This window comes from Scomber japonicus, chromosome 14 (assembly GCF_027409825.1).
Source record: "Scomber japonicus isolate fScoJap1 chromosome 14, fScoJap1.pri, whole genome shotgun sequence".
Lineage (NCBI taxonomy): Eukaryota > Metazoa > Chordata > Actinopteri > Scombriformes > Scombridae > Scomber > Scomber japonicus.
In genome coordinates this window covers 19,127,482-19,153,694 of record NC_070591.1, presented here as the reverse complement: position 1 = coordinate 19,153,694, position 26,213 = coordinate 19,127,482, and the positions used below count along the sequence as shown (strand labels likewise).

Sequence of the window (26,213 nt, the reverse complement as noted above, 5' to 3'; positions counted from 1 at the left end):
AAACTGTAATAAAATGCAATGGTCTGTATTAGTTAAAGTGTAGGTGAATAATATGAATTTATAGAATTATTTTAAATTAAAGGTAACATCTCAAGGCCTATAGCTTAATCAATAATCCAATTGACTACTTTTTTGTGTTAGACAAAATATAGTGAACAGAAACAAACACTTATAACATAAAAATATGGCTTTTACTGGTCTGATATCTGCTGTTAGCTGATTTGGATTCAGATGCTCTAAAACCACGCTGAATCGTATTGTCCTTGTGATTTTTAAAATAGCAATTCTTGCAACAGTATATGAATTTCTTCTCAAAACGAAGCATGTCAGCTGTGAAGCAGGCACAGCCGGTGTCCATGCAAAATGGTTTCTAACGTCCTTTGTCTCAGTTTTTCAGTCGGTTTCTCCTTTTGTCTCCCCATCTGCCGTGGAGCCCAACTGATTCGTATGTGCGCAAAATAAGTTCATCTCGCCTTTTCCTCGTTTATAAACAATATTGACAAACGCAAATTTTGTGACTAGCGATTTTCCAGCTCTGGTCGACATAAAGTATCGGGAGGTAGATGGAGTTTTTATTTATTGTTGACAGCTGAGCGCGCAGCCTCATAACTGAATGATGCTGATATTGTCAACACGTCAATTTCCCCAAATCAAAATACCGGGGTTTGAAGAAGAAGTAGCGTATCCCTGTGGAGAAAGCAGAGGAGTGCATTGATGGGTTGCATGTGGACTCACCTGCTGGACATGGAGGAGGATGTTTGTGGCTCCTGACAGCACGTCCCAGCAGGTACAGTGGTCTCTGTACCGATGTGCCTTAGTTGTTGTGGTGACTGCAAGATGAGCAAGTTATCCGACTGAGTCTTCCTCCGTACTGCCGTCCCTCTCCGCTCCCACTCCCACTTATCCCCTTCAGAGAGCGCACTGAAGCGTTGCGCATTAATATAAACACATGCGCGCTCAGGCGAACACAAGCGCGCACACAAGCATTGAATTTAGTATCCCTTGGCAAATTCTCTCTTGTCTGATTTACCGTCCTTTCTATGAAGAAGATACATGGGCCCCAGTAGAGATAGAAAGCGCCGATATGATGATGATCTTCACATAAAGGGAATCACATAAAGACAAGAAATAACTTGCACCTTTTTTGTTTGAAACGTTTTAAATATAACTAGTCTCCTTACTGTCATTTCAGTGGACAATGTATTTGTATATTTTGTGATAGCAAGGCTGAATTTCCTACGATTATACAGGAACACAGCCTGTGATACATATCTCACGCAAACCTTTGCCAGGCTGCAGCTAATCTGATTAAAATCATTTTAATGTGCATGCTGACATCTTAATGTCTGTCAGAATAATGATTTGAAATACAAGTCACTCCACTATTTGCACTTTGCGCAATATAAAATACATCCAACTTTTACCAACGCTATGTGGGATTCAGTGAGGGTTCTGGACACGTTTTGGAAACAATAATTGTCCTATTTAATGCGGGTAATGGGAAATTGTAAAATTGGCCCCTTGTACTTGACATGAAGCAGGGTGGTCTGGGTTTGCCACCGGGTAAATGCATTATTCATAAACTAAATGTTTTCGTCTCATGAGTATTTAGTGGATTATTCTGCATCAAAGCTTTGGTTTGGGGTAAATGTCCTGTTGGTTATTTCCAGCCAACTTTCTGTAACGAGAGAACACATGAAACGAGAACACATGAAAGCCTTCGGGGATTCCTCAAGCGTACTCCAACAGTCTGGCTCAGGCAAAATTAATCAGTTAAACAATAGGATAAAACGTTTTTTATCAAACTTTCAAAATCACTTAACATGGCTTTGGCAAATTTGATGGCAATCAGGAATGCTTGAAGTACCTTTCAGCATAAGATGCTTCATGGGTCGATTTGCATTAGGGCCCATAATTGAATTGTGCACATGTTGCAGTTCCTCTGATTTTCATTTGGGGGCAAAATGTCAGAGACAGCAAATGAATGGCACACACACACACACACACACACACACACACACACACACACACACACACACACACACACACACACACACACACACACACACACACACACACAATCATTGCTACAACAAATAGGCCTAATCAAATTATTGAGTATTTCAAACAATGCACAAAATTATTTATTAATTAAATACGACAACTGTCTCTTGACCCTATGAGACCATCCTGTCTTGTACACATTCTAAATAATCCTAAAATTATGCGTATATGCAAAATTTGAGACGTAATTTTCAATTACAATTTGAACTGAATCTTGTGTGTTTGTGCTACATTATGTTTTTCTTAATAGTTGAAAAAAGAACAAACAAAAAAACAAGACAAGTTTATTTAAAGAGACTCTTAATTGATTTATTTAATTCTTCCTCAATAATCTGTATTTTGGATAATCCCACCTCGGACAGTAAGGACTCTGCATGCTTTTTGTGGGGCTTTTTTTTCTATGGCAAAGTGGAGTTTTGGATCTCTCCTCGGGTGTCGCTCCTCTCCTCCATCCTGCCCTGCCTCAATGCATTTTTTTTTCTGATCTGAAAGCGAAGACTTGGAGAGAGAGCCCGGCTCAAACTGAACAAGACTCCTGCAGGGCTCAATGCTCTCAATCTAACAGGACAGAACACAGAGAAACAACGCGATATAGACACACAGTCGATTCTGAAGCAGATGATAGAGAGAAAATGTGAAGATATTTAGTTGTCACAGTGTTGGAGTAGTCAACATAACCGGGAAAGATGGCGAGGACACACACTCGCATGTTCCTCGTCTTGGCTTTGCTGGGAATTTTCATTCTCGATGTGTCGGTGAAAGGAGAGCTGCAGGAAGAGCAACAGGAGGAGGAGGAGAGGTCCTGTCAGGGCGCCTTCGACCTCTACTTTGTCCTGGACAAGTGAGTGTCCGATATTATTTATGGCTTTGTTACTTTCTCATCGCTGCGCATTGCCATGCAACCGCCCAGTTGTTTGGAAACGCGGAGCGCATCAGTCGCACTTAGTTAGCCTCCATATCTCTGTTGTTGTACGGACAGGAGAGAAAAGTCACCTATAAGTTTGAGCTTGTAAATCAGAGTTTAACCTGTATTAAACTGCTTTCTATCATAAAATCAGACCCCAAACAAGACAGCGTGTTTCAGACAGCTTAATGATGTTCGTTCATTCTAACATTCACATTGAAGTATCTGTATGAACACATTTTCTACTATGTTTCATTCGAGTTAGAAAGAATTTATCGGTCACTTGGATACGCTATTCGTTTCGTCCGGTTCAAAGTAGTGAGGCAAACAGAGTCTTATCCACGGGATGTGGGCTGGGCGAGCAGGATGGATAGAGTTTCAGGCTGATGACGCCTGCGGACACAGCTGCAGCAGCTGCCCCACAGCGCTTCTATATGGCCTGCATGAGCCATATTGTGTGAGCTGACTGTATCCTGCACCGGTCATTGATGCCTGGAAGTAGAGTCTCTGCCTCATTGTTTTTCTGCAGGAAGTTAGAAATCTTCAGGCATATTTTACAGATGCTATTAAGTTGTAACAAATGACTTTATCAATGGTTAATGCCTATTTATAAATGCTTCATCAGTCAGCCATTTGAAGATACTGGGTTGTCGAGAAATAATCTAATAGTGCATGTCCCTCATCATAACTTGATTTGGCTTATGAATAGTTCATTAATTCATCGAAATCACACCTCCAATAAACATTTTGAACAATTCCCTTTATGATAAAAATATTACTTAATAACCTCTATTATAAAAGTGGTGCTTTAGAAATGTAATTCTAATCTTGATTTTAGTCTAATCCTGGAATGACCCACCTTCTCATTTTTGGGAATGTTTCTTTGTTTGATGGGCGTCAGTAGAGAGTTGACAGGAAATGAGGATGACAAACAAAGATCACTGACCTGATTTGAATCAGAGACCTTGCAATTAGCCTACTTGGTACCACTTTTAGATCTATAGACTGTAAGCTTGGAGGAATGAACATTAGGCCACCACTGCCCTAACAACCATTCCTAAGTTATTGAATATGATAATTGTAGGAATTTTCAGGCTACACAGATTGCATGTTTTTGCCAGCGTTTTGAGGCTGTGTGAGTTCGTACCACTCATTATCAATGTGTGATCTGTGCAGCTGCAGACTCTCTAGCTGCTCAGACATTATAATTGACATTTTTGTCATATCTTGGCTCGAGTTGCAAAATGAGATTATGTGCATGGACACAGTACAGTCAGACATGTCAAAACATGCTAAGCAGACCTAGAGAGAGAGAGAGAGAGAGAGAGAGAGAAAGCGATAGAAATAAATAAACAAGGTGCAGTTGATTTTCTCACTCCCTATTTGTGTAAAACAACAATGAGTTAAGAATAGATCATGTCTGCAAAAGAAAGAGTGATTTGTGGGGAGACAGTTAAACACTGTGGTGTTTGTGTATACCATTTAGGATTAAGGTGAGGTAACTGTTTAAAAGAGATTCTTGCACGTCCTCAGTTGCCCTTTGCTCACCTCCTTTGAGCTGTGTGGTGGACGCGTTGAGTGACATTTCACTTTGGTTTCAGCACATTTGATGATCTTTCAAATCTCCACAGCAACATCTGTCAGCCGCTCAGTCTTTACCCTTTGCTTCAAAAAGTTTAGGAGCAGCCTGGGGAGCGTGGCACGTCACGCATGGCCAAACCACTGGTACGCCTCTGTTTGTCAACTGTCTGGACCTGCATGCTCCAGCAGGCCTTAAGGAAGCTGCTGCTCTTTCTCCTGAGATGGCACTGACTTATTGGCTTTTTTCCAGATCTTAAATGCCACAGAGTGACCTAAGCTAATGCTTTAGTGTGGGGGCAGGGGGGTTTCTTCACCTCTTCAGCATCCAACTCACATGTTTCGCTTTGGCCTTACTGTCCAGAGGGATACGAGGCATGCTGAGTGGAGAATATTTATGTGCGCTCCACTGGAAGTATCTCAGCCCACTCAGAATGAGCATTAGAAAAAATAAAGCACCTTCAGCTCTCCACATTCCTACACTCAACATCTGACCCACCCCAAATACCAGGCTGCATTCTTCCTCTCAGTCTGGTAACCCACAAATAGAATAATAGGGCCTGTATTTAAGAGCTGGGAACAAACTGATTTGTTTTTACTGATTTAAGTACTCTGGGGGGCAAATTGTCCGCAAAAAGAGATTCTGCCCTTGTATTAAGCAAACGTATGAATATAATACGGAGTAATTGCTGAACTGGTTGGATGATGTACAACTGGAGCCTCCTAATATAAGCAGTGAAGTTACAGTATATTTACAGTACATGAACTGACTGTGAACTTGTTTAAAGAATGGGAAAGTTGCATAATGTATCTCAAAGACAGTTTGTTGGATGATGTGTTAAATAATAGCATGTTGGGCTATAACTAAGCATTATATTCATTTAAATAAACTCAGAGCAAGTCTCCAATTTTAATGACTCATATTTTAGTCTATAAAACAGGAAAACAATGCAAAAAAAGTTTATTTTCTCTGAATAGCAGTCCAAAAGCCAAAGCCATTCAATGACATACAGCGATGGAAACATGTAAAGCCCCACTTTTGAGAGGCTGGAAATGTTTGGCATTTGCTTGGTAATTGACTTAAACAATGAATCGACTATCACAATTTCCACATGTGTGATGAATAATAAGTCCAGTAAGGTTCACACACATAGCTTACACTGCTTCACTTCGATGAACAAAACACTTGAAGGACTGAACAGTGATTGAAAACTGCTTTCTGCCCTGCACAACTGAAATGAAACCAAGTTTTTGTTGTTATAAATACTGTTAATCTTACTTCAAACTAAAATAAGATTAAGTTGTTTGGTCAAATTGTGAAGGCAAGAATCGTCCCAGGAGACTCAGGGCTTTTATCATATCCTCACTTACACGGGAAAGGATAAGACGAGCAGGAAGCGACTGGTTAAATGGGAGGTACAAAAGAGCCTTCATGAATCTCATCAGCTCAGACTTTCTCTCTGTTTATGACCCTGTTACACACACTCAGACCCTCCCTCTGTTGAGCTTGGTGTAACTCTGCTGTTTGATGTCATTGCATCCACTCACACTCACATTTACCCCCTGCTGAGTACTACTTCTGCATCCCTCTGTTGTCCATGTCACAGCCTTTTCACTATGCGGACCCCCAACCTGTTGTTAGACTTGCTGTGCTCTCTGGGACCATCTGTTCCCCCTCACAGTCACATGCACGCTCACATAAACACCGATATCACACATACACACACACACACACACAGACACACACACACAAACAGCACAGAGACACACAGGCCAGCTGCCTGCTACATGGTCCCTGCTAGAGGCAGACTGCTACATCTGTCCCTGTCTAACCTCAACCCTCTGGCCCAGAAGCAATTAGCCCCCATTAGCACCCCCCTGGGACTGTTCTTCATTAAGGACACTCATGTACACAACAGCATGTAGCAGGCTAACCAGCCGCTTTCATCACTGACAGGTTACAGTCCAGCGTGATGGAATATGACTAAGCAGCCAGTGAACTGTCCTCAGTCAGGTGACCTCTGACTAGGTGAGATTTTAGATTGGAGCCCCCAAAAAGTGCAATAGTTCCTACAGTCCTGGAACTTCAAAACATGAATTCATGCTAAAAACTAAGTGCAACAATGTTACCTCCAGCTCAGGCAAAATCCTCCCAGTCTTCTGGATAAAAAGGCAAGGGGTTTGAAGGTGCCATTCAGTCGAGTGTTTAGCGGCATGGCCTGATGTAGTACATGATGTTTGATGGCTGTCAGGCGAAAACTGACCAACCGGTAAGGCTCTGAAAATCAAACTGGATAAAAGCCCACATAAGTCAACAGGGAAAAAGGAGAAAAAATGTCATGAAAGGAGAACAAGTGTGTATTGCCAAAAACTGTATTGAAGCAAGAAGTATGAAAAAAAAAGAAAAACACATCCCACTCATTTGGTGGCCCCTCCCTTATTATGAACCCTAGGCCACAGCCGCCCAAAGGATGTTTGAGATAAACTGTTCAAATGTTCCATTGTGTCATATCTAATCTAACAAATAAAGCATTATTATTCATAACATTACTATGAATTTGTATTTCAACAAATACTTTTTCACATTTTGCAGTTCAAAGGGAACATGTAGATCCCTTTGAACTGTTTTTCACCATTTCTGTGTTCAGGATTTGTTGGGCGGGCCTTAAAGGACTGAGTGATGTAGAGGGGACTAGCATGGCTACCTATGTTGCAACCTTAGCATTAGCATCTTAATGTCTACTGCAGTGACAACAGTAGATATAAACTCTCTGGGCTGATAGAAAGGTCTACACCCAACTATGAGATATTCTAGGTTAGCAGAGCTTCTTTGTTTGTTAATATACATAGTCTCCCATGGCCCTCTGGTCCTAGCAGAGTCATTAGCTGTTGGATCTGTCATGTGGATGTAGCTGTCTGGTAGCTCAATGGCGCTATTGGTGACTCTGCTGTTAAGCCATGCCTCCTTAAAATCATGATGTTGCATTCTAACATTTTATGAGTGGTGATCCACAGTAGAAGTTCATCCATGTTGTTCACCATAGACCGTAAATTAGCGAGGAAAATAACATTGACATGACTTGAAATTTGACATGATTGATCAATGGTTTGTGACAACTTGTGTTAACTACTCATTTAAGTTATATTATTACTGAAATAAGTCCACATTTACCTACAAAATATGTGCCCAATTAAACATTGGCTCCTAGGGTTACTTAAAAAAATCATCCATGTTGCTTGTCTTAACCTAAAAACAATTTTCATTTTTTAAATTGTATGTATCTTTTAAGGGAGTTCAGTATGATTCAATTCAGAGGCTCATACATGGACCAACCAATACAATGACATTACCATGCTGCTAGTGTGGGGAAAATGCCATAGTGAAAAACATTTTGAAAATGTATTCTTGAATGAGAAAGTTCAAACATCCAGTGAGATCTGCCTTTGTTTATTAGCATTTCTGTATTTCTCAACTCAACTCAACTCAACTTTATTTATTTAGCACTTTAAAACAACCACAGCTGAAACAAAGTGCTGTACATAAATTCATTTGATGAGATTGTATTTGTTGTAACTATTATTAGTCATCTTTAGCAACAATAATAGTTTCCTTATAAGGTCATATTTTTGTTGTTTTTTCAGATCTGGAAGCGTGAAGAATCATTGGATAGAGATTTACTCCTTTGTGGAGCAGCTGACAGAGAAGTTCATAAGGTAGAGTCAGTATTAGTCATTCTCATTTCTGGATGTCTTTTGGTTTTTATTTGTGTTAATGTGAAACAACTGTATGTTCACAGCCCCATGCTAAGAATGTCCTTCATAGTCTTCTCCACACGAGGAAACATCATTATGAAACTGACTGAGAACAGGTAAGCCCAACACCTGACCAACACTATCTGCTGTAAAGATCTCTCCATCCCTGTAACATGCAGACATGTCATCTCCTGTTGTGTTTATCTTTATGGAGATTTGTGAGGAGATTTTTCTGAACAGGTATTCTTACAACTCAAAATATAAATGGATACACATTTCACCCAAGTCCCTGTGTATTTATTCTATTGGGAATATTTCTCAACCTTTTTTCTTACTATTTAAGAGCAGCCAGTTCTTCAGCTCTCTTCCAGTGGAGTTTATCAAGCTGTGTGTCTGTTTACCCCACAGAGAGGCCATCACTGGCGGCCTGACGGCTCTGCGGAGAGTAATCCCTGGAGGAGACACATTTATGAATTTAGGCCTAGAGATGGTAAGGCTGCATTTTAAGGGTCCAGCACACTAACTCAGTCCAAATTATATTAAGTTATTTTAAGTTCTGTTTTCGGCAGCTGGAACAAAGGAGAATTAGATAATTAGTGGCTTTGATCATGAATTACTCTTGAACTCTGTGAACAAGTCAGGCATTGTAGATGTTAAATTAAGCATGATTCCACATTTCCAACTGGCCAGTTTCTCACCTCATAGAAGTTTATTGTGGATTGAATTTAATTCCTCTCTTCAGAACAGAAGACATTTTTTTCCCAAGTTCAAGTCAGATCATATGCCAGCATTTGGTGCATTGATCAAATCGGATAAACATAGAGTTTATGTTGACGTCTCAGCAAAAATACACTACTTGAAATGACACCTATCCAAGTGAACTGCCTCACCAGACCAAACAATCATACACACACATACACACAAAAACAACAAGGATAATTTGACACATTTGAATTTGTCATTCCTTCCCTTGTCTCAAATTGTACTTGTTTTCTTCTTAAATAACTGAACACATTGCAAAGTCTTGACTGGTGTAACTCTATGTAATTGCAGGCCAATACGCAGATATTTCAAGAGAAGCAGGGTAAGCTCTGTCCGGTATGAACTGCTCGTTACTTTTAATTCAGTACATTGTTTTGCTTGGAGAAGTTGATAGTTGTGTGTTTTACAGGGACAGCCAGTGTTATCATCGCCCTGACTGATGGAGAACTGACTGACTGGCAGTTTGACACAGCTCAGCGAGAGGTAAGATGGGCAAAATATTGTTAACACTTGGCTGTCGCAACTTTTTGTTTACTATACTCTCATGTCCATTGTCTTTTCTGTTTTATTGATGCCCTTTGTGGTTTTAATATGTTTAGTCTCCTCTCTTTGACATATTCAATCATTTCGCTGTTCTATTTTGATAGAATCATACCTGCAATTTTGATGCACATGACTTTGGTGCTCCATTAATTGATTCACATGAATTTAAAGATTCAATATTCACTACTACCATTTCAATCTGATTTTAGTTTACTTGAGCTCACATTCAACTAAAGCTAAACAACTTTCAACAAAATAGACACTTTTGTGGTAGTGTATGTAATAATGCTACTTCAGAGCTTTCCTATGAGGCTTCTATATAATTTTGTCTATTTTCTGTCTAAACTTCTTACTGATCTGATGTGTTTTTAGGATTGTTTAAAAGTATCCATACCTACCTACTGGAGTGTCTTTAAGCTCACTGCATTTTGGTTTATTTGTCCTTTTCTTGCAGGCGCAGAGGGCCAGGACTATGGGCGCCATTGTTTACTGTGTAGGGGTCAAAGAATTTAACCAGACCCAGGTAGGAACCACATAGGAATACAGCCAATATATAAAAACATAGCAAAGCAAATGCAAACGTTTCTGCTTGTCTGTATGGTTTTCCAGCTTGCAACTATTGCAGACACTGTGGAACATGTGTTTCCTGTGTGGGGAGGCTTCCAAGCCCTCAGGGGAATCATTGACTCGGTATGACACATACACACCACACATATGTACACATCCACTCACCCACACACAGAGAAACACACAAAATCATATTATGTTATTCAATTTTTTTTTCTCTTTTTGCCTCTTAGATCATCAAGAAGTCTTGCATTGAGATTCTGGCAGCAGAGCCATCCAGTGTGTGTGCAGGAGGTAAGAGGTGTGAGAAGCAAGGTTTCCTCCTCCTTGTTAAGACACTGGGCAGTCAATGATGTGTGATTGTGTCAGATGACAGTCATCTAAAGCCTCTGGAGTGGAACATGAGGTTGAGTAATCGCATGGACGCTTATGACCATGGAGTGACAGAGAGCGTATTGTCATTCACGGCCGGGGGAAATTAGCATAGCTGCTTCAGCCCAGCATGTGTGCAAAAAAAAGGGGAGGGAGGGACGGGTGTTGGTCAGAGGAATTAGCCGTGAATCTTTAAGCATGGCTGCTTCTCTGGCCTAGTTTGCCACATCGTATATGCTAGACAGACATTCTAGCTTTTTCAGCCCCTTCCTCTCCTTAACGTCTTCTCTCATGGACAGCAGTTTAAGGAAGTAAAAGACAGGCCAAGAGCTGAGCTCAGAGAGACGAGAGAGAGAAGGAGCCTTTATTGGTAGCCAGCAGGATGGATGAGCTTTGACATGACCTTATTAGGACTCACTTAAGAGAGTGCATTTGCAGCCGTGCTACCAGGACAACCAATGGAGATTAGCATCCATTACGGGATATGAAAGAAAGGAAAGTGTGTGGTTATAAGCAAGGAGAGGAGAGGAGGAGGAGGATGTTTTTGAGCATGACAGAAAACATTGCCCTAAAAGGACAAAAATGAAGATGGTAAAATAAGGAATCACAGTCATCCTCATGTGATAATTAGTCTTTGGTCCACTGCCAGAGCCTTAGTGTGTCACCCGACATGTGCCCAAATATCCTCCAACAGGCTCATTTATTATTCGATTGATGAGCAGCCTAATGGTTAGTGAACTAAGAAACCATGGACCCACTTTAATCAAGACCCGATTCTGGCCTAATTAATGAACACATGATTATGGTGTGCTGGGTTTGCCTTTGTTTTCAAATTATATGTATGAATCATAAATAACTTTAATGATTACTTCTTATCTGACACATTTTATTCTTATGAATGACCTTAAAATTGAGTGCATAAAAATACCTGCAATTTGTGTTCCTTACACACTCTTGCAGTATAATGTTATTTACTGTGGATGTGGTCACACTGGTCACGTGTTGCAAGAGTTTGTTGTTATTTTGAGCTACAAGACTGTGGACAAGATTCTTTAAAAGTTTGAATATAACCATTTACTTGGATCGATACATACTGACATATTGCATAGGTACTGTGACAGTACTGTGATTTTCTCTCTCTCTGCTTGCCATGTGGTCAAGTATTGTATAGGCTTTACACACACACACACATTTAGATGTGCTGTAGTAAGTGGACACACATACACACACATGTTCAGGCACATATACACACTTGTCCCTCACATTGATGTGAAGTGACCAGACCGAGCTGCCTGCAAACAGGCCATCAGACCGGACAGTGAACGTTGGGCCGCACTATCAGACATGACAGCACTGATTCCACACACACACACACACACACACACACACACACACACACACACACACTGAGAGCACACTGAGAGTTGGGCCTTATATCTAACATGACAGCAGAGATTGCTGCTTTCATTAACGTCTGACCCTTTCCTCCGTGTTGTCCCTTCCTCCTTTGCCCCTCCCTGCCCTTCACTGTCCCGTCGCACTAACGTGATTGAAGAGCCGCCGGTCGGACAAGGCATACCCCACTTTTCTCCACACACACACACACACACACACACACACACACACACAAAACTGACTGCACATGCATGTTCATGTGTACAGCCACACACAAACACACATTCATACAACTGTAATCCTTGTCAAACGTTCAGGTGAAGATGTAAATAGACATGTGGCCACAGAGGCAGGCGTAAAGCAGAGAGAGGGCAGCAGCATATGTGTTTTACAAGTCAGCAGGGCCCCACCAGTCTCTGCCCACCATGTGTCTGACAGCACTGACCTTTTAGCCCATCAAGCCTCAGCGTGTGTGTGTGTCACAGTGTGTGTGTAGACGATGCTCAGATTTTTTTGAGTTTACAGCCATAACTAATATATTAAGATTAGGTGTATGAAAAATCTATGGAAACTAACTTGATACCTATGTGATAAGATGGGGTATTAGACAATGTTTTGACTCATGATTTAATATTTGAATGAACAAGAATAGGACAATACTCAATTTAAAGATTATAGTAATATCTGCCATGTGCCATTTCCAATGTGTATTTTTGTGTATGTGCACATGCGCCCTGTCACAATACAGCTTGTGATAGTAACATTGTGTAAAAGGGGAACGACTGCTAAAGCAGCAAAGGCACTAAACATTAGGAATAATTAGTGTTAAGGCCCCCAATTAAGTTGCTGTTATGACTGTAAACTACATAAACCATTGTTTTATGTGAAAATGAATACAGTTATCTGATGTTATATAGTTGGTTCTGATTGTTGTGGTTATATTTTATAGTTAATTTAGTGGCAAGAGGGCGGAGGAGACAAGGGTGCGGGGTAAACAGGAAATGATTAGGCTGTCTGTAATGAGAAGTGTGTTTAATCGGGTGGTGCCTGATTATGTATGTGTGTGTTTGTGCATGTGTGTGTATATACACATGTGGATAATGAGGCCGGCTTTGGAAATGACAAGAGCAGCACTGACAATTTGCAAATCACTGGATATACATAAATATGCATGCACAGCAGTTTAACAAAGATACTTAGAGACAATTTTATTATGTTGTGCCTGCATACTTGTTTATACAAACCAAATTACACTATATTTAGATATGTATTATCTTGTACCGATATTATATTTGTAATACAACTCAATGTCAGTATTACTCTGTCTTGTGGATCACCACTTTTCTTTTTGGATCACGTTCACTGGCAAATATGCACTTTTCATTTCTACAGCATGTGTGAACATGAGATGAGCAGTAGTGCTATTTGTTTTTTCCACTCAGCTTTGCCTCTGTTTGTGTATTTATGGCTTTTCATAGTAGCTCATCTGACCTTTTAGAAAGCACTCTCACATATCCACCCATTTGCTGTGATGTTTTTATCCAGTGATCTTCACGCTGGAGCTTTAAAAGTTAAAGGTGTGGCGAATGTTTGCTTCTGTTGGCCAGGATAATGTTGAAGGAAAGAGCCAGTGACCACAAACACACACACACACACACACACACACACACACACACACACACACACACACACACACACACACACACACACACACACAAACTCATGCATGTTTAAACACATACATGCACACTCTGTAGACATGCAGACGCCTTAGAAAAACACAAAGACAGCACACATGCAGTATATACATGTTACATATATATCATCATGAAGACATCTGCATACAAACACACACATGTGCTAATGCCATGCTCTGGTGCCATAGGTAAGGTCAGACCTACTTTGACAGCACAGTAATGTTGTCAGCCCTGCAGGCATGTTTTTAAGCAAGTGTTTTTTTCCCGCTCTCTAACATATGCTGGGTAGCAGCCACATAGACACTCCAGCATATGCTGGAAAGCCTCTGTCAGTGCGCTTTAACAGTGCCTGAGGGAAACTAAAGGTCAAAGACACACACATATACGCACACTCCTCCTAGCTACTGCACAGACTGAGATATTTGTGAATAGAAGCACTTTTAGCATTAGCACCATTGGAGCATATTATGGCCTCTCCCCACATGCACGCACAAGCACACAGATATAAACAAGCCGTAATGAGGCATGCACACATTTTTACTGCTTACATGAGAGAAAGGGAATGGCTGTCAGCACTCACCATAATGGTACACCAGAAATTTCACTCTACTTCAAAGCCAAATAATGAGACCAATTTTGAAATTTTTCATCTCTCACAGACAGCTGAAAACATGTCTTGCTAATCATTACTTGTGGTGCCTGCACTGTTTTTGTTTTTTTCTCAGAGAATTTCCAGGTAGTGGTGAGAGGCAATGGGTTTCTCCATGCCAGAAACATTGATCAGGTCCTTTGCAGCTTTAAACTGAATGATACACACTCCATCGGTAAGTTCTGCAACAGCACACACACACACACACACACACACACACACACACACACACACACACACACACACACACACACACACACACACACACACACACAGAAACATACAAAAAAAGAGCAGGCAATATTTTGCATGTTTTCAGGATAAAACGAATAATTAGTGTTAAATTGAATATCAGATGCAAAAAGTTCTGATTAAGTTACATAAGATTTCTAGGACATTAAAATATCCATGATTTCAGTATGTGCTAATCTAGCTTTCAAAATATAATGAAACTACAGATTAATATGCCGTGCAATACTTTACATGTATTTAATTTGCTAACAATAATTTAGCATAAAGACTCACCATAAAAAAGAAGCACTGGACAGTAGTGAATTCACTTCTTTTGATTTCTACTTATTTCTACTTAGCAAGCTGCTATACTAGATTCATGCTTTCAGTCCTCTCTGGATGCATCTGGTTTGGCTTGCGCATTTAATAGCAATGAGGGAACTGTATTTGGCTCTGCAAATGTTTAAATTTCTGCTCTACAAAGTGTGATTTTGTTTCCCCATGTGTAGATGAGAGACCAGCTGGAATAGAGGATACTTTCCTTCTCTGTCCTGCTCCTGTCGTAGAGGAGGTCGGGAGGTAAGCTGCACATCTCTTTAGGCTCTTACCTGGTTTTCACTCTCATACTGTTTTCTTAGCTATAGCTCCATTACGCAAATTCTCCATGTACATCTGCAAGAAATCTTTGCCAGCTGCACGCAAGTTTGGTGTGGATACAGAAGACTGCTGTCCTTGAAGAAATTAGAACCAAAGTCATTGAGTGTCTGTAATCAATCAGTGTTTGTCACAGCTAACAAAGCCAGACACCAATCACAAGGGGACAGCAGGAGTAGAGCCCAGGAACACGACTTAATGAGAGCCTCCTGGAGAGGACCTTCGCAACCGCCTGTGTGTGTGTGTGGTTGTGTGTTTGTGAATTTTTGTGTGTGTGATGTATCCCAATCTCCGTCTGACACTTTAGAAGAGAGGAAGTGTGAGTGGAGTCGGCGGGGAAGTGTAAAGTTTCCTCTGAGGGCTTCTAGCTTTGCTCTGGGTGATTTAGGGTAGAAGTTTTTGTGAGGCAGACAGAGCGATGCTGCGGGGCTAAGCTTGGAGAGGAGAGGACCGAGGACCAGCAGCCTGCCTTGCTGCCTGCAGTCCTGTGCATAATTATACACTACAGCCTGCGGCCTCAGACACCTCCCAGTCATCATCTGTCTTGTTGATGTCACTCAGATTTCTAGCCCAATTTGAGCTTGTCTTGTCCGCCAGTGAAAAGTCCTGCTTTGATGGGGAAGTACTCCTCAGACATGGGTAAATAGGAATTTAGTTTACACATTGTGGCTGCAGGAAGATTTAAAATTCTGTGACATGCTACAGTATATTTGCCTACACATGTTATAGCAGACGTGGCACAATTTGAATTGAAACTCATGGAGAAGCTTGGACGATTGACAAAAAATCACTTCTTAAACCACCAAGAAAATATCTGACTCCTTTTCCATCTTTGTGTCTGGTTGATGCCACTGTGGTTTTATGCAGGTTGGCCTGCTCTTCCTGAGAGCAGATAAGAACACAGTGCACCATTACGTACAGCAATGGTGCCTGAAGGAGGCGTCCTTCCATGTAACAGAAGCCCATTAGAGCAAAGTCAGTGCTGCCCGACACCCTGCACGCTACTAAAGAGGAAGTCAGCTGTGAATGGCTAAAGGGCCCAGAGAGGATTTCAGCAGCTGGCTGATGAGTTCAGGGCTGTGGAGCATTAATGTACAGAGAGATGTGGAAATATGTAGTGAGACAAGTGTGCCACCGTGCAGGCTGGACAGGTTTCTGGTCCAAAATGATCTCTTTTTGTGTACTGTTGTGTACAGATTTACAACTATTGTAGTCCTCTCAACAAACTCCTCCATTTCATCATCCAATTCACTTATTTGTTTTTTCTGAAGCTTTCAACCACACCTTATGGCCTCCTTAGTGGATGGAGATGCTTATAAAGAAACTCCAAGAAAATGGACCTTGTGTTGATAATTAAGCTGTTGTTTTCCAGGTCATGAATGAAGCTTCAGACTCAGCTGTTTACGTTCATTATTACAGCACCAGTCTTAGAAAGAATCACTGACTGTTAAATAAATACCAAATAAACCTCACTAGTACAAAGACCACTTACATATTAAATAACACAGAGAGAAAACCATATCCATCTATGTTAGTAAAATAACCATATGCTTTTCATATGTACTGACATTCAGTTAGAAGTAATACAAAAAGTGTTGGCTTGCTGATACATGTTGCAAAGCACATTTTTCACAAATGAACGTAACATTTTACATACCAAACATTTCAAAATTATCAGTTGATTAATCAATAATGAAAACAATCACTATTTCCAGTCCTAAAAATCACTCTTACATGTGAGCTCATGTTATAAGGGGTCTGTTTCCTGTTTGGGGGTTTTAAAGACTGTACATAAAATCTTAGGGACTCCAGCTCCCAGCGTCACCTCTTCACCCAAACACCAAAGACCCTCACTCACCTCCTGTTCTATCCGAGCCTTGTCGCCTATGATGAAGTCATTGATGGCGCCTTCACGCAAATCTGTGTTGACTGGGAACCTTCCGGATGCGGCTCCCCCTCTTGCACACACACATAGACACACACAGGGCAAAGACATATATAGTGAGCAGATTGATGATTGATAGGGGCTGAGATCTCTCTGTCAGAGAGGAGCTGATAGCACCGTGTCCCTCTGCCTGCCTGAAAGGAGGGCTGACCATATAGTAAAGGGGGGGGGGGGGTGGAGAGAAAAGATGAGTGGCACCTGCATTGCAATTTCCTACTCTCAATCACTCTCAGTCAGTGACAGAATGAGTTATAAGACAAACTGCTGTGTTATAGGGAGGATACTGGAGGAAGAGAGGAGGCAAAGACAGAGTGTCAGTGATTGAGGAAGTGAAGGGGAGGGGGTTCGTCTCAGAAAGGGAGGGACAGCATTGAAGGGACGTAGAAACAGGAAAGGCCCTCCTCCTACCATCCCCCACTCTCTGTTTCCTCTCTGCTGGCCCCCCCACCTTGCAGTGACCTCCCCCCTGTCGCCCCCTCCTCATATCTAAACCCAGAGCTCAATACCCCCCTTGTCTCTGTCCCCCCAAACCATAAGCACGGCACAAGAAGCCTTTCTCATTCTTTTCCAAACCTGTAACTACAATCCAGCTGTCTGCTGTTTCTGCCATCTCCAACATTTCTTACTAACACATCTTGTTTTTATCTTTTTCTTACAAGCTTTATGAGTAACATGTCGAAAAAATGTTCATCTGTCCTTTTTACTACCTCTGTCCTGTCACCCTACCACCCAAAAAATATAAGTTTTTCTTGTTTCTGTCGGTCCTATCACTGCGCAGGCAAAGCTGCAGATAACAGCTTGGAATACCACAGAATAAGAAGTCATTTAGCTGTCTGTGGTTTCCACATTAGAGGTCTGAGTCTGATCCAAACACAAGAGATTCCTTCTGTGGGTGGAGAACTCCCTGACCTCTTTAAAGGCTTTGTGTCTATGTCAGCATGTTTGTGTGCTTATAAGGCAGCAAGTATGGACAGAGTAGATGAAGGAATGTATTTGACTCCTCGGGCAAGCTTTTATAGTAGCCGAAACATGAAAACTCTGTATGCAAGCAGATTTATGCAACTCTGTTTCACAAGTTTGTGTTTTGCAGGGTGATCTACCTGCAGGTGAGCATGAATGAGGGTCTCTCCTACATCACCAGCTCGGTTCACATCACTACTACTGAATGTGTGAGTACAAACTGTGTACAATCTGCACTATCACACCAACACCCAATGATATTACCCTCTGGCTTGCTGCCCACTTTGATTAAACTTCCTTCAAACTTCTTATTTTCTCTTGGTTCTCTAGTCTTCTTCCTCTCTCCACTCTGAGGTCTCCTCTGTTGTGTCTGTCATCAGAGGAGGCTGTGAGTACTTTGGCTTTTCATTTTCACTTTTTTTCTTCTGCTGTCTCGCAATTGAGTTTAATCTTCAATCCTGTAATTCTGTGTTTTCTTGTAGTTTGACGGCACCATCGTGCTGATTTCGTTGCTGGTGGTGTTCTTGCTGTTGGGTCTGCTGCTGATGTGGTGGTTCTGGCCCCTCTGCTGCACCGTGGTAAGTTTGTACCCCAGATATTAGTATTTTAGCTTATGGTCATTTGTTTCGCTCCTGACATACTGATTTTTTTTTTCAGGTAATCAAAGAGCCTCCACCACCTCCTCCCCCAGAGCCTGTAAGACACCAGCTACATGAAGCTGACCTGATTTTGTTTTTCTTTAAAGGGGACATGATATGCTTTGTGTGGTTTTCTGTTATTTATATACTCTTATGATGTCAGATATCTATATTAAACATGATAAAAGTTCCCAAACTCAACATTAATGTATGTAGAAATTAGGGGTGTGACGATACACTCAGCTCACGAGACGAGACACGATATTGGGTTCACGAGATCGAGACGAGACAAGATTTTAACTCTATTTTTAAGAAAACTTCAATGAGGAAATAAATGATTGTTCTTTTATTTGATATTCACAAAATGGAAATTGAATTGAAATGTTTTAACTAATCATCTTGTAATGAATCACTTCAGTTCTACTTTCTAAATATAATTATCATATGCAGTATGCAGCACTGTAAAAGGTTTCCCCATATAGATATTTTATAGATGGATAAGTTTCGTATTTATGGAAATAACAACCATAAATACAAAAGTCAATCACAAATACCAAAAAGTAACTTATAAAGAGTAGAAACAATTCTAATATATAAATATAAATTAAATAAAGTATCCAATTATCACAAATCCTCCTACCTCAGGCTCTCAGTGTAGAGAACTGAGGTCAAGCTGCTCCTCTCCTCATCTCATACTTCTGACTGGGATCTTCTCGGCAGGTAGAAGCTGCAACAAGGTTAATGATCCACACGTGACTTTATAAAAAGAAGACATGAAGTGCAAATGAGCGATAGAAAACCGATCGTCTTTTTTTTTTTTTTTGATGCGCCCCTTAATTATAGCTTCGCGAGACAAAATTCACTTCGACGAGAAATCTCGTCGCGTTTTCATCTCGCAATATTTCATGGCACACCACTAGTAGAAATGGTCCCTGCAATCAAAAGCCAGGGCTTCATCCTGCCCTGAACACTTTATTTATGAAGTTTTTTTCTACCTTGTTGATGAACTGACGTTGGTTCGTCATGCGTGCACATAAACAGCAATCCGTTACTTAGCCTTGGTTGCCAGGGTTGTTACTAAGGCTTTTCCATGTGTTGTTTGCATGGGGCTATGTGAGGGTCTATATGAGTTAAATAAGGAGGTTTTTGAACTGTGAATTTCAAAGACGTTCCAGTTGAACTCCAGAATAAAAAATATGGACCTGTAATGTCCATAATGTGTCCCCTATTCATAATGTTATTGAGAGATTTATACACGCAGTAGACTATATTACTGTTGTCATTGTAATGGTAATGTTAAATGTAGTATGTTTTGGAGACTATGATCTCTGTCATGTAATTCATGTTTTACTTTAAGGAATCAGATGATGAGGATGGGATGCCCAAGAAAAGGTGGCCCACAGTGGATGCTTCCTATTATGGAGGACGAGGAGTGGGTGGCATCAAACGCATGGAGGTACATGCAAACATGCAACTTTTTACACTTTTCAACACATTACAGTACATTTTAACAATGCTTTTTTCCTCCGTCTTTCCCAGGTACGATGGGGGGAGAAGGGGTCCACTGAGGAAGGTGCTAAGCTGGATAAACCTAAAAATGCTGTTGTAAAGATGCCAGAGCAAGAGTTTGAACCTTATGAGCCCAAGCCTCGAAAACCTTCCCGCCGTGCCCCACAGCAGAGGAGATGGTACACACCGATAAAGGTTTGGCTTTTTATATTAAAATGTGTTTACTTTTTTTATATATATATTTATTTTTGGGATAGGATAGAGTAATTTCAATAAAATAAAATAATAAAATAAAGTACACAGCAATAGAGAATACACAGTTATGCCTTCAGTTCATCCATCTCAAGGTATTTAAGTACAGGACTCCAAATTCTGTCCAACATTTGTGTTTTGTCCTTGCTAGAGAACCTTATCCTTTCTAAGTGCAACACATTAATCAGCTCTCTTTTCCACATAACATATGCTGGTGCGTTATCTGACTTCCACATAAGTAGAATAAGTTTTCTTGCTACAACCATACCATATGCAATAGCCTGACTTTCATACTTATTTATCATAGGTAACACACTCATGGCTCCTAACACAGCAAACATGTGTTTACTTTTTAACTAGTCTTTAAAATGTTTCTTCTCACTGCTTCTTTCCGTTGTCCAGGGGAAGCTAGATGCCCTGTGGGCGCTGTTCAGGAGAGGTTACGATCAGGTATCTCTGATGAGACCCCAGCCTGGAGCCCAGGTGAGTCTGCCTCTCAACTACAGTCTACCAAAGATGTAGTCTACCAAACACAGACATAATGGCTGATACAAAACTGCAATTATATGTAATTTTGGGGATTGTACTGTGGGTAACAAGCACTTAAAAGCTTCTTAGAGGGCATATTAGAGGGCACAGAAAGTATTTTCTGTCTCAGCGGGGGAACAATTGAGCATCTGCATCCTTTATGTCTTTCTTTATGTCACATTGCATAAAGACACGTCAGTGAGCAACATTACACGGCAGCAGCTCAGTACTGATTTGCTACACACACACTCTCACACATACACACAGTGTGAGTGAATGAGACACTGATACCGCTGTCCTCATCAAAGCTGCCATTGTTCATGAGCACAAGGAATACTGTACTCTTCTGTACTCTTCATTGATTCCCTGTGACTCCCAGAAAATGACCAGGTTTCTATTGAGTATACAAATAACATGTTACACACTGTCTACTATCACCTGATAATTATATATTTTTAAAACAACTACTCTGTCAAACCAGGTGAAAAACCAAGTGTCATCTAACATTATGTTGAAACTGCGAAGTCCTAAATCATGACATCACTGCATGCCAGCCAAGTGTGTGTGCCAGTAATAAAAAGAGCATGCAGAGCATAGCGGCCCCTTGTTATCTTGGCCCTGTGTACTGCATCCCATAACCCCACAGACATGTTTTCATCATCATACTGGTTGTCATGGTGAAACATCTGCTCAGTTGTAAATGGTTTCATTGTCACATCTCATAGCTTAAGTCATATAGCTGCAGAATTTATTGATTTGTTCTTTGTATAGCACGATTCATCTTTATGATGCAACAGTGTGTGTGAGTCTACTGTATCTAGAGTTCGTAAAAGTGGTCACCATCAATGGTTTTATCCCTTTTTTCCATCTTGGACTTTTAATTCTCTAAATAGCACAATTAATCTCTGTCAGGACAGACGTTTCTGGAGTCTTTGTGAGACATTTTCTGTGAGTCTCCAGTTCACAGGGACGCTCAACAATGACCCCCCCCCCCCCCGACCCTCTTCACGGACCATTAACTGAGGAAAATAAAACGTCACTTCTCACATGGAAAGAAATGAGAGGAAAAAATCCACTTTTGTTTTGTCTTGCTCAGAATTGTGCTAATAGCCATATCAGACATGAGAGACAACAATGATTGCCTGAAAAAGTCAGGCAAGTTCTTCACAAACTGCAGCTGTGTGTCATACAGGGTCGACTATCATTTGAGATTTGACACTAGTGCAAATACAACATCTGAATTTTAGTACCAATATCAAGAATATCAATGTTTATTTTTCCAAAAGAAGCCAAAATTCCTAAATCTGACATCTGTAAATGCACAGTTCTGTATAATAAATACATACAATACATTATTTAGCTGTGAAGATTGTATGTAAATCATGCAATTGAAATAGATGTAAATAAGAAACTGTTATCAAAAAACTAAAGCGCTTTGATGCACAGTCCTAATGACCAACAATGCAGCCGGATTACAAAAACCCCAACAAGGTGGCAAAAAGCACAGCGGTAACTAGCATGGATCAGACTCCTCAATGCAGCTTATTAACCAGCAGCTCAGGAGGAGCTCGTCCTGCTTTCTCCCCACATTACTCCTACTTCACTGCATCCGCAAACGGCCATCAGCAGGCTGCCAGTTTCTGCCACACTCTCTGTTTGCAATCCATGCGTCTGCGCTGTGTGTGTGTGTGTGTGCATGCATGTGTGTCACTGTAAGTTGTGTGTCAGCTCTCTCCGAGCAAGCGTCACACAAACAGATGGGGATTTGAAAGGCCACGAGCCATATTGTGACAGAAGAGATTCCCTTCTTTTGTCCCCAGAGCTGATGGCACTGATGGCCCTGTCACACAGCACAGCACAGACCAGAGGGCGGCCACCATCCCTCCGTCCTCACACACAGACGCCTTCCCTTCTTTCTCCCCTTCCTCCCACTCTGTTCACCCTAATTTCTAAAAACATATTTTCTCACTTATGTATTGCAGCATTTAACAATACACATAGTTTAGATTTTATTTGCCCAAGTTTTGAGATCTCTGAGATTTCTGTTACCACCCCGATGTATGATACTAATGAGATTAGTGGAGTTATGCAAGGTCTGTAACATATAACTGTTGAATCTTTAAAAATAGTTTTTACACTTTCAGCACCACAAATTAAATTCTGTTCACCTTTATCGTATCAGTGTGAAGGCAGAAATCTCAGAGACATATGATACCACTAGAGTCAAACGGAGTGAATGTAATTTGGTTGGGTTGACCCTTTAATGCTTGATCATTGCAGTACAGGTTTTTTTCATCCTGAGTAGTTTGATAACTCTTGTGTGGGAGCACGTGGGGTGTTTTCCTTATGCGAGTGGATCACTATAATGTCATGCGAGGTGACAGGCAAGAGCTGTCAGGTCACATGTATGTCTCCCCCTCTCGCGTCTTTCTACCGTTTCCTTTTCTATAATCGCAGCAAACGTATGTGTGTGTGTGCGTGTGTGTGTGTGTGTGCAAGCATCATTTCCCTGTAAACGGCTACAAAGTATTAGCTGTATGTAAGTGTGCGTGTGAGTCAGGGAAGGGCTTGTCTTGGGGCTCGGAAAGAAAAACAGAGGGGTTGGTGTGAAGAGGAACGCTGGAGGTGTTTTGGGGTTTTGTTTTTCTCTGAAAAAGGAGCTGAGGGTTTGAAGTAAACAATCGCCGAGAGCAGAAGCAAAGCTGTGGCAGACATTACAGCCAAAGGGACACGCAGGGAGTCTGACCATCACAAGTGGCACATTGCTGACATCTCATACAACTCATATACGTACACATCTGCAAAAAATGTCCTTGTTTCTCTACATTTCTGCAGCTCTATTCCAACACTGGTCATGTTTTTTAGTGCTCTCTTACAGCCTCCCCTCTAACCTTTCTCTCCCTCTGTTTCTGTTATTCATGAGGCTGAGGTTTCATTCAGGCCATATGTTCTGGTGGAGGCATGCTTACAGTCACAGACACACACACACACACACACATGCAAACACACTCATATTCATGAGCTTGTGTAGTCATTGTGTCCATATGCTCTCTCTGGTGTTGTGCTGCTGCTCTGCTGCTCACAAACTGGCCTTTTCACAGCAGCCCGGTGACAAGACCGAAGCAGTCACCTCCTCCCACCACCCCAACCAGACCGCCCCCAATCAATTACGTACCCCTCATACACACACACCCACACACAATGGCCCCCTCAGTCACAAAGCTACTACTGCTTGGGTCCTCTTAATGGCCCCTGTGTGACTTTAGGGCCTCTCTGTTTAATAAGGTGTTATAATCAGACCACCAAGGGTCTGTGACACAGAGACCTACTCCCCATCCTTCACACACTGACTGAGCAAGACAAGAATCTGTGTTTTTAAGTGTGAATGTGTGTGTGTGTGTCTGCACTAAGAGGCTATGCAGCAAACAGAGAGGAAAACCATCAATGAGAACAATAAGAGAAGCGTTCCTTTCTCCCAGACTTGTAAATTATGTTAAACGCCAAGGGGCCTCTGTTAACTATTGTGGGGATATTGAAATCCCCCCTTTACATTCCAACAAGTCAAGCACATAAGAGGCATAAACCACTTTCTGTTCTGCATCAAGAGGCTCTAGAGAGGCGGAGGGGAAATGGGGGGAAGCTGCAGACTGCAAAAGTGTGTGTCTGTGTGTGCCTGTGTGATCACTTTGTCAGTGCCCGTCTTTACTAGCATCACAGCTATTGTGGTGCAGGTGTGGACAGAATAAGCTCTGTGCTCTCTCTGAGGCCTCAAACACACTCTCCTCTGTCAGCAGAAGCTGGGCAAAGACTCACACAAACTACTTTGGCTGGTGGATCTTAGAGGCTCATTGATTTTGCACGAAAACCCCACACAAAATAGGCACTGCATTATAATCTATGTTCTGCATTGAAATGACAATGTGCAGTTGTGGCTTAACCTCCATCTGTCTTGCAGGGTCGCTGTATACAGTTCCAACGGGTCAAAGACGGGGAGTCCACCCCAAACAACCATGCTCCTCCTCATACACATCACTCTTCCTTGCCTCCTCCTCCTCCCTCTTCTTCTCCTCCGCCTGCCGAACAGCAACCTCTGGTCTCCAACTCTGTTCCCCGGACAAAGCCCCCATCTAGAGGGCCCCGCACCACACCCCCTTCCCGTGCACCTCCTTCTGGGGTTCGACCCCCTCCAGGTCCACCCCCAAGTCGTGCACCCCCGGGTCCACCAGGACCCCCACCATCTCGTCCCCCACCTCAGCTCTGATGATGAAGCGAGGGCATCCAGTTAACAAATGATACATCTATTCCTTCTTAAGAAACGTCCTCCTTTCATCCTGGAGACTCAGTGACAGCAGAGGTGTGAAATCTTGTAAGCCAGGAGCTCTGTCATGAAGCTCTGCGCTTTGTTGCTGGACAGCAAATAAAATATTTATCTTGATATCAAAATCAGCTACTGACTTTCATCATAACGTTTTTGTATAAAAAAAATCTAAAACAAATACATTATATAAAAACGCATGTAGTTAGTTGATTAAGCCTGCACGTATCTTGATTAAAGAGGGAAGAGTAAGTGCTATCCTTTCTACAAATTCAGCAAAAACAATTCATGCATAGAAAAGTGTTGCTTTTAGAAAGTTAGATTGTAAGAGGTTGTGTGTGTCTAACAGCAATGGTAAATGTACTTATTCACTTGGGGTGTTTTTTATTTTGCAGGGCGTGATAATGTGGATTGAGGATGTGGTAAAAGATGATTTGAATGTTGGCATGGTGGTTTTTAAATCTACATTATCTTAAGACTGATGCAGCAGTTTACCTTTTAAACCAAAGAAACTTTTCTAACTACTTTCTTAGTTAAAATTTAGTTCAGTGATCTTATTGCAACTGCAGGGCAGTTTCTGCATATTTTATTTATTTTAATACAGGCTTTGTCTGCATCGATTTTCTTCTGTATGTGGTAGATTTTTGGGTTTTTGAAATCATTCAGAGGGGAAAAGTATCAGGAACTCTAAGAGAAGAGCACTCAGGCATGACAGCTGATGTATTTGTGGTCTTTAACACCAAGTGAAAGATTGCATTGTAAATTTGTATCTTCTGGGTTTTCCTATATACTGCATTTACTGACTGAAATGATCATTTGCATTATTTCTGTATTAACAACTTTTTGTGTCTGTCTCCAATAAACTAAATGTTTTTTATGTGCTGCCTGGCAGGGATT

The 26,213-nt window shown here is 41.3% G+C and overlaps 1 protein-coding gene across 1 annotated transcript; it reads left to right on the top strand.

Moving 5' to 3' along the window:
• Positions 1 to 2,564: 2,564 nt before the first annotated feature.
• On the top strand, positions 2,565 to 26,204 carry antxr1d (ANTXR cell adhesion molecule 1d). The gene is made up of 18 exons (XM_053332575.1): positions 2,565 to 2,905; positions 8,189 to 8,260; positions 8,344 to 8,415; positions 8,708 to 8,789; positions 9,353 to 9,383; positions 9,471 to 9,544; positions 10,059 to 10,127; positions 10,214 to 10,294; positions 10,405 to 10,465; positions 14,361 to 14,459; positions 15,025 to 15,094; positions 18,205 to 18,283; positions 18,557 to 18,652; positions 18,732 to 18,770; positions 20,070 to 20,168; positions 20,252 to 20,416; positions 20,876 to 20,956; positions 24,957 to 26,204. The coding sequence occupies exons 1-18, from the start codon at positions 2,751 to 2,753 to the stop codon at positions 25,260 to 25,262; spliced, it is 1,731 nt and encodes a 576-aa protein (XP_053188550.1). The 5' UTR covers positions 2,565 to 2,750; the 3' UTR covers positions 25,263 to 26,204.
• The last annotated feature ends 9 nt before the right edge of the window (positions 26,205 to 26,213 follow it).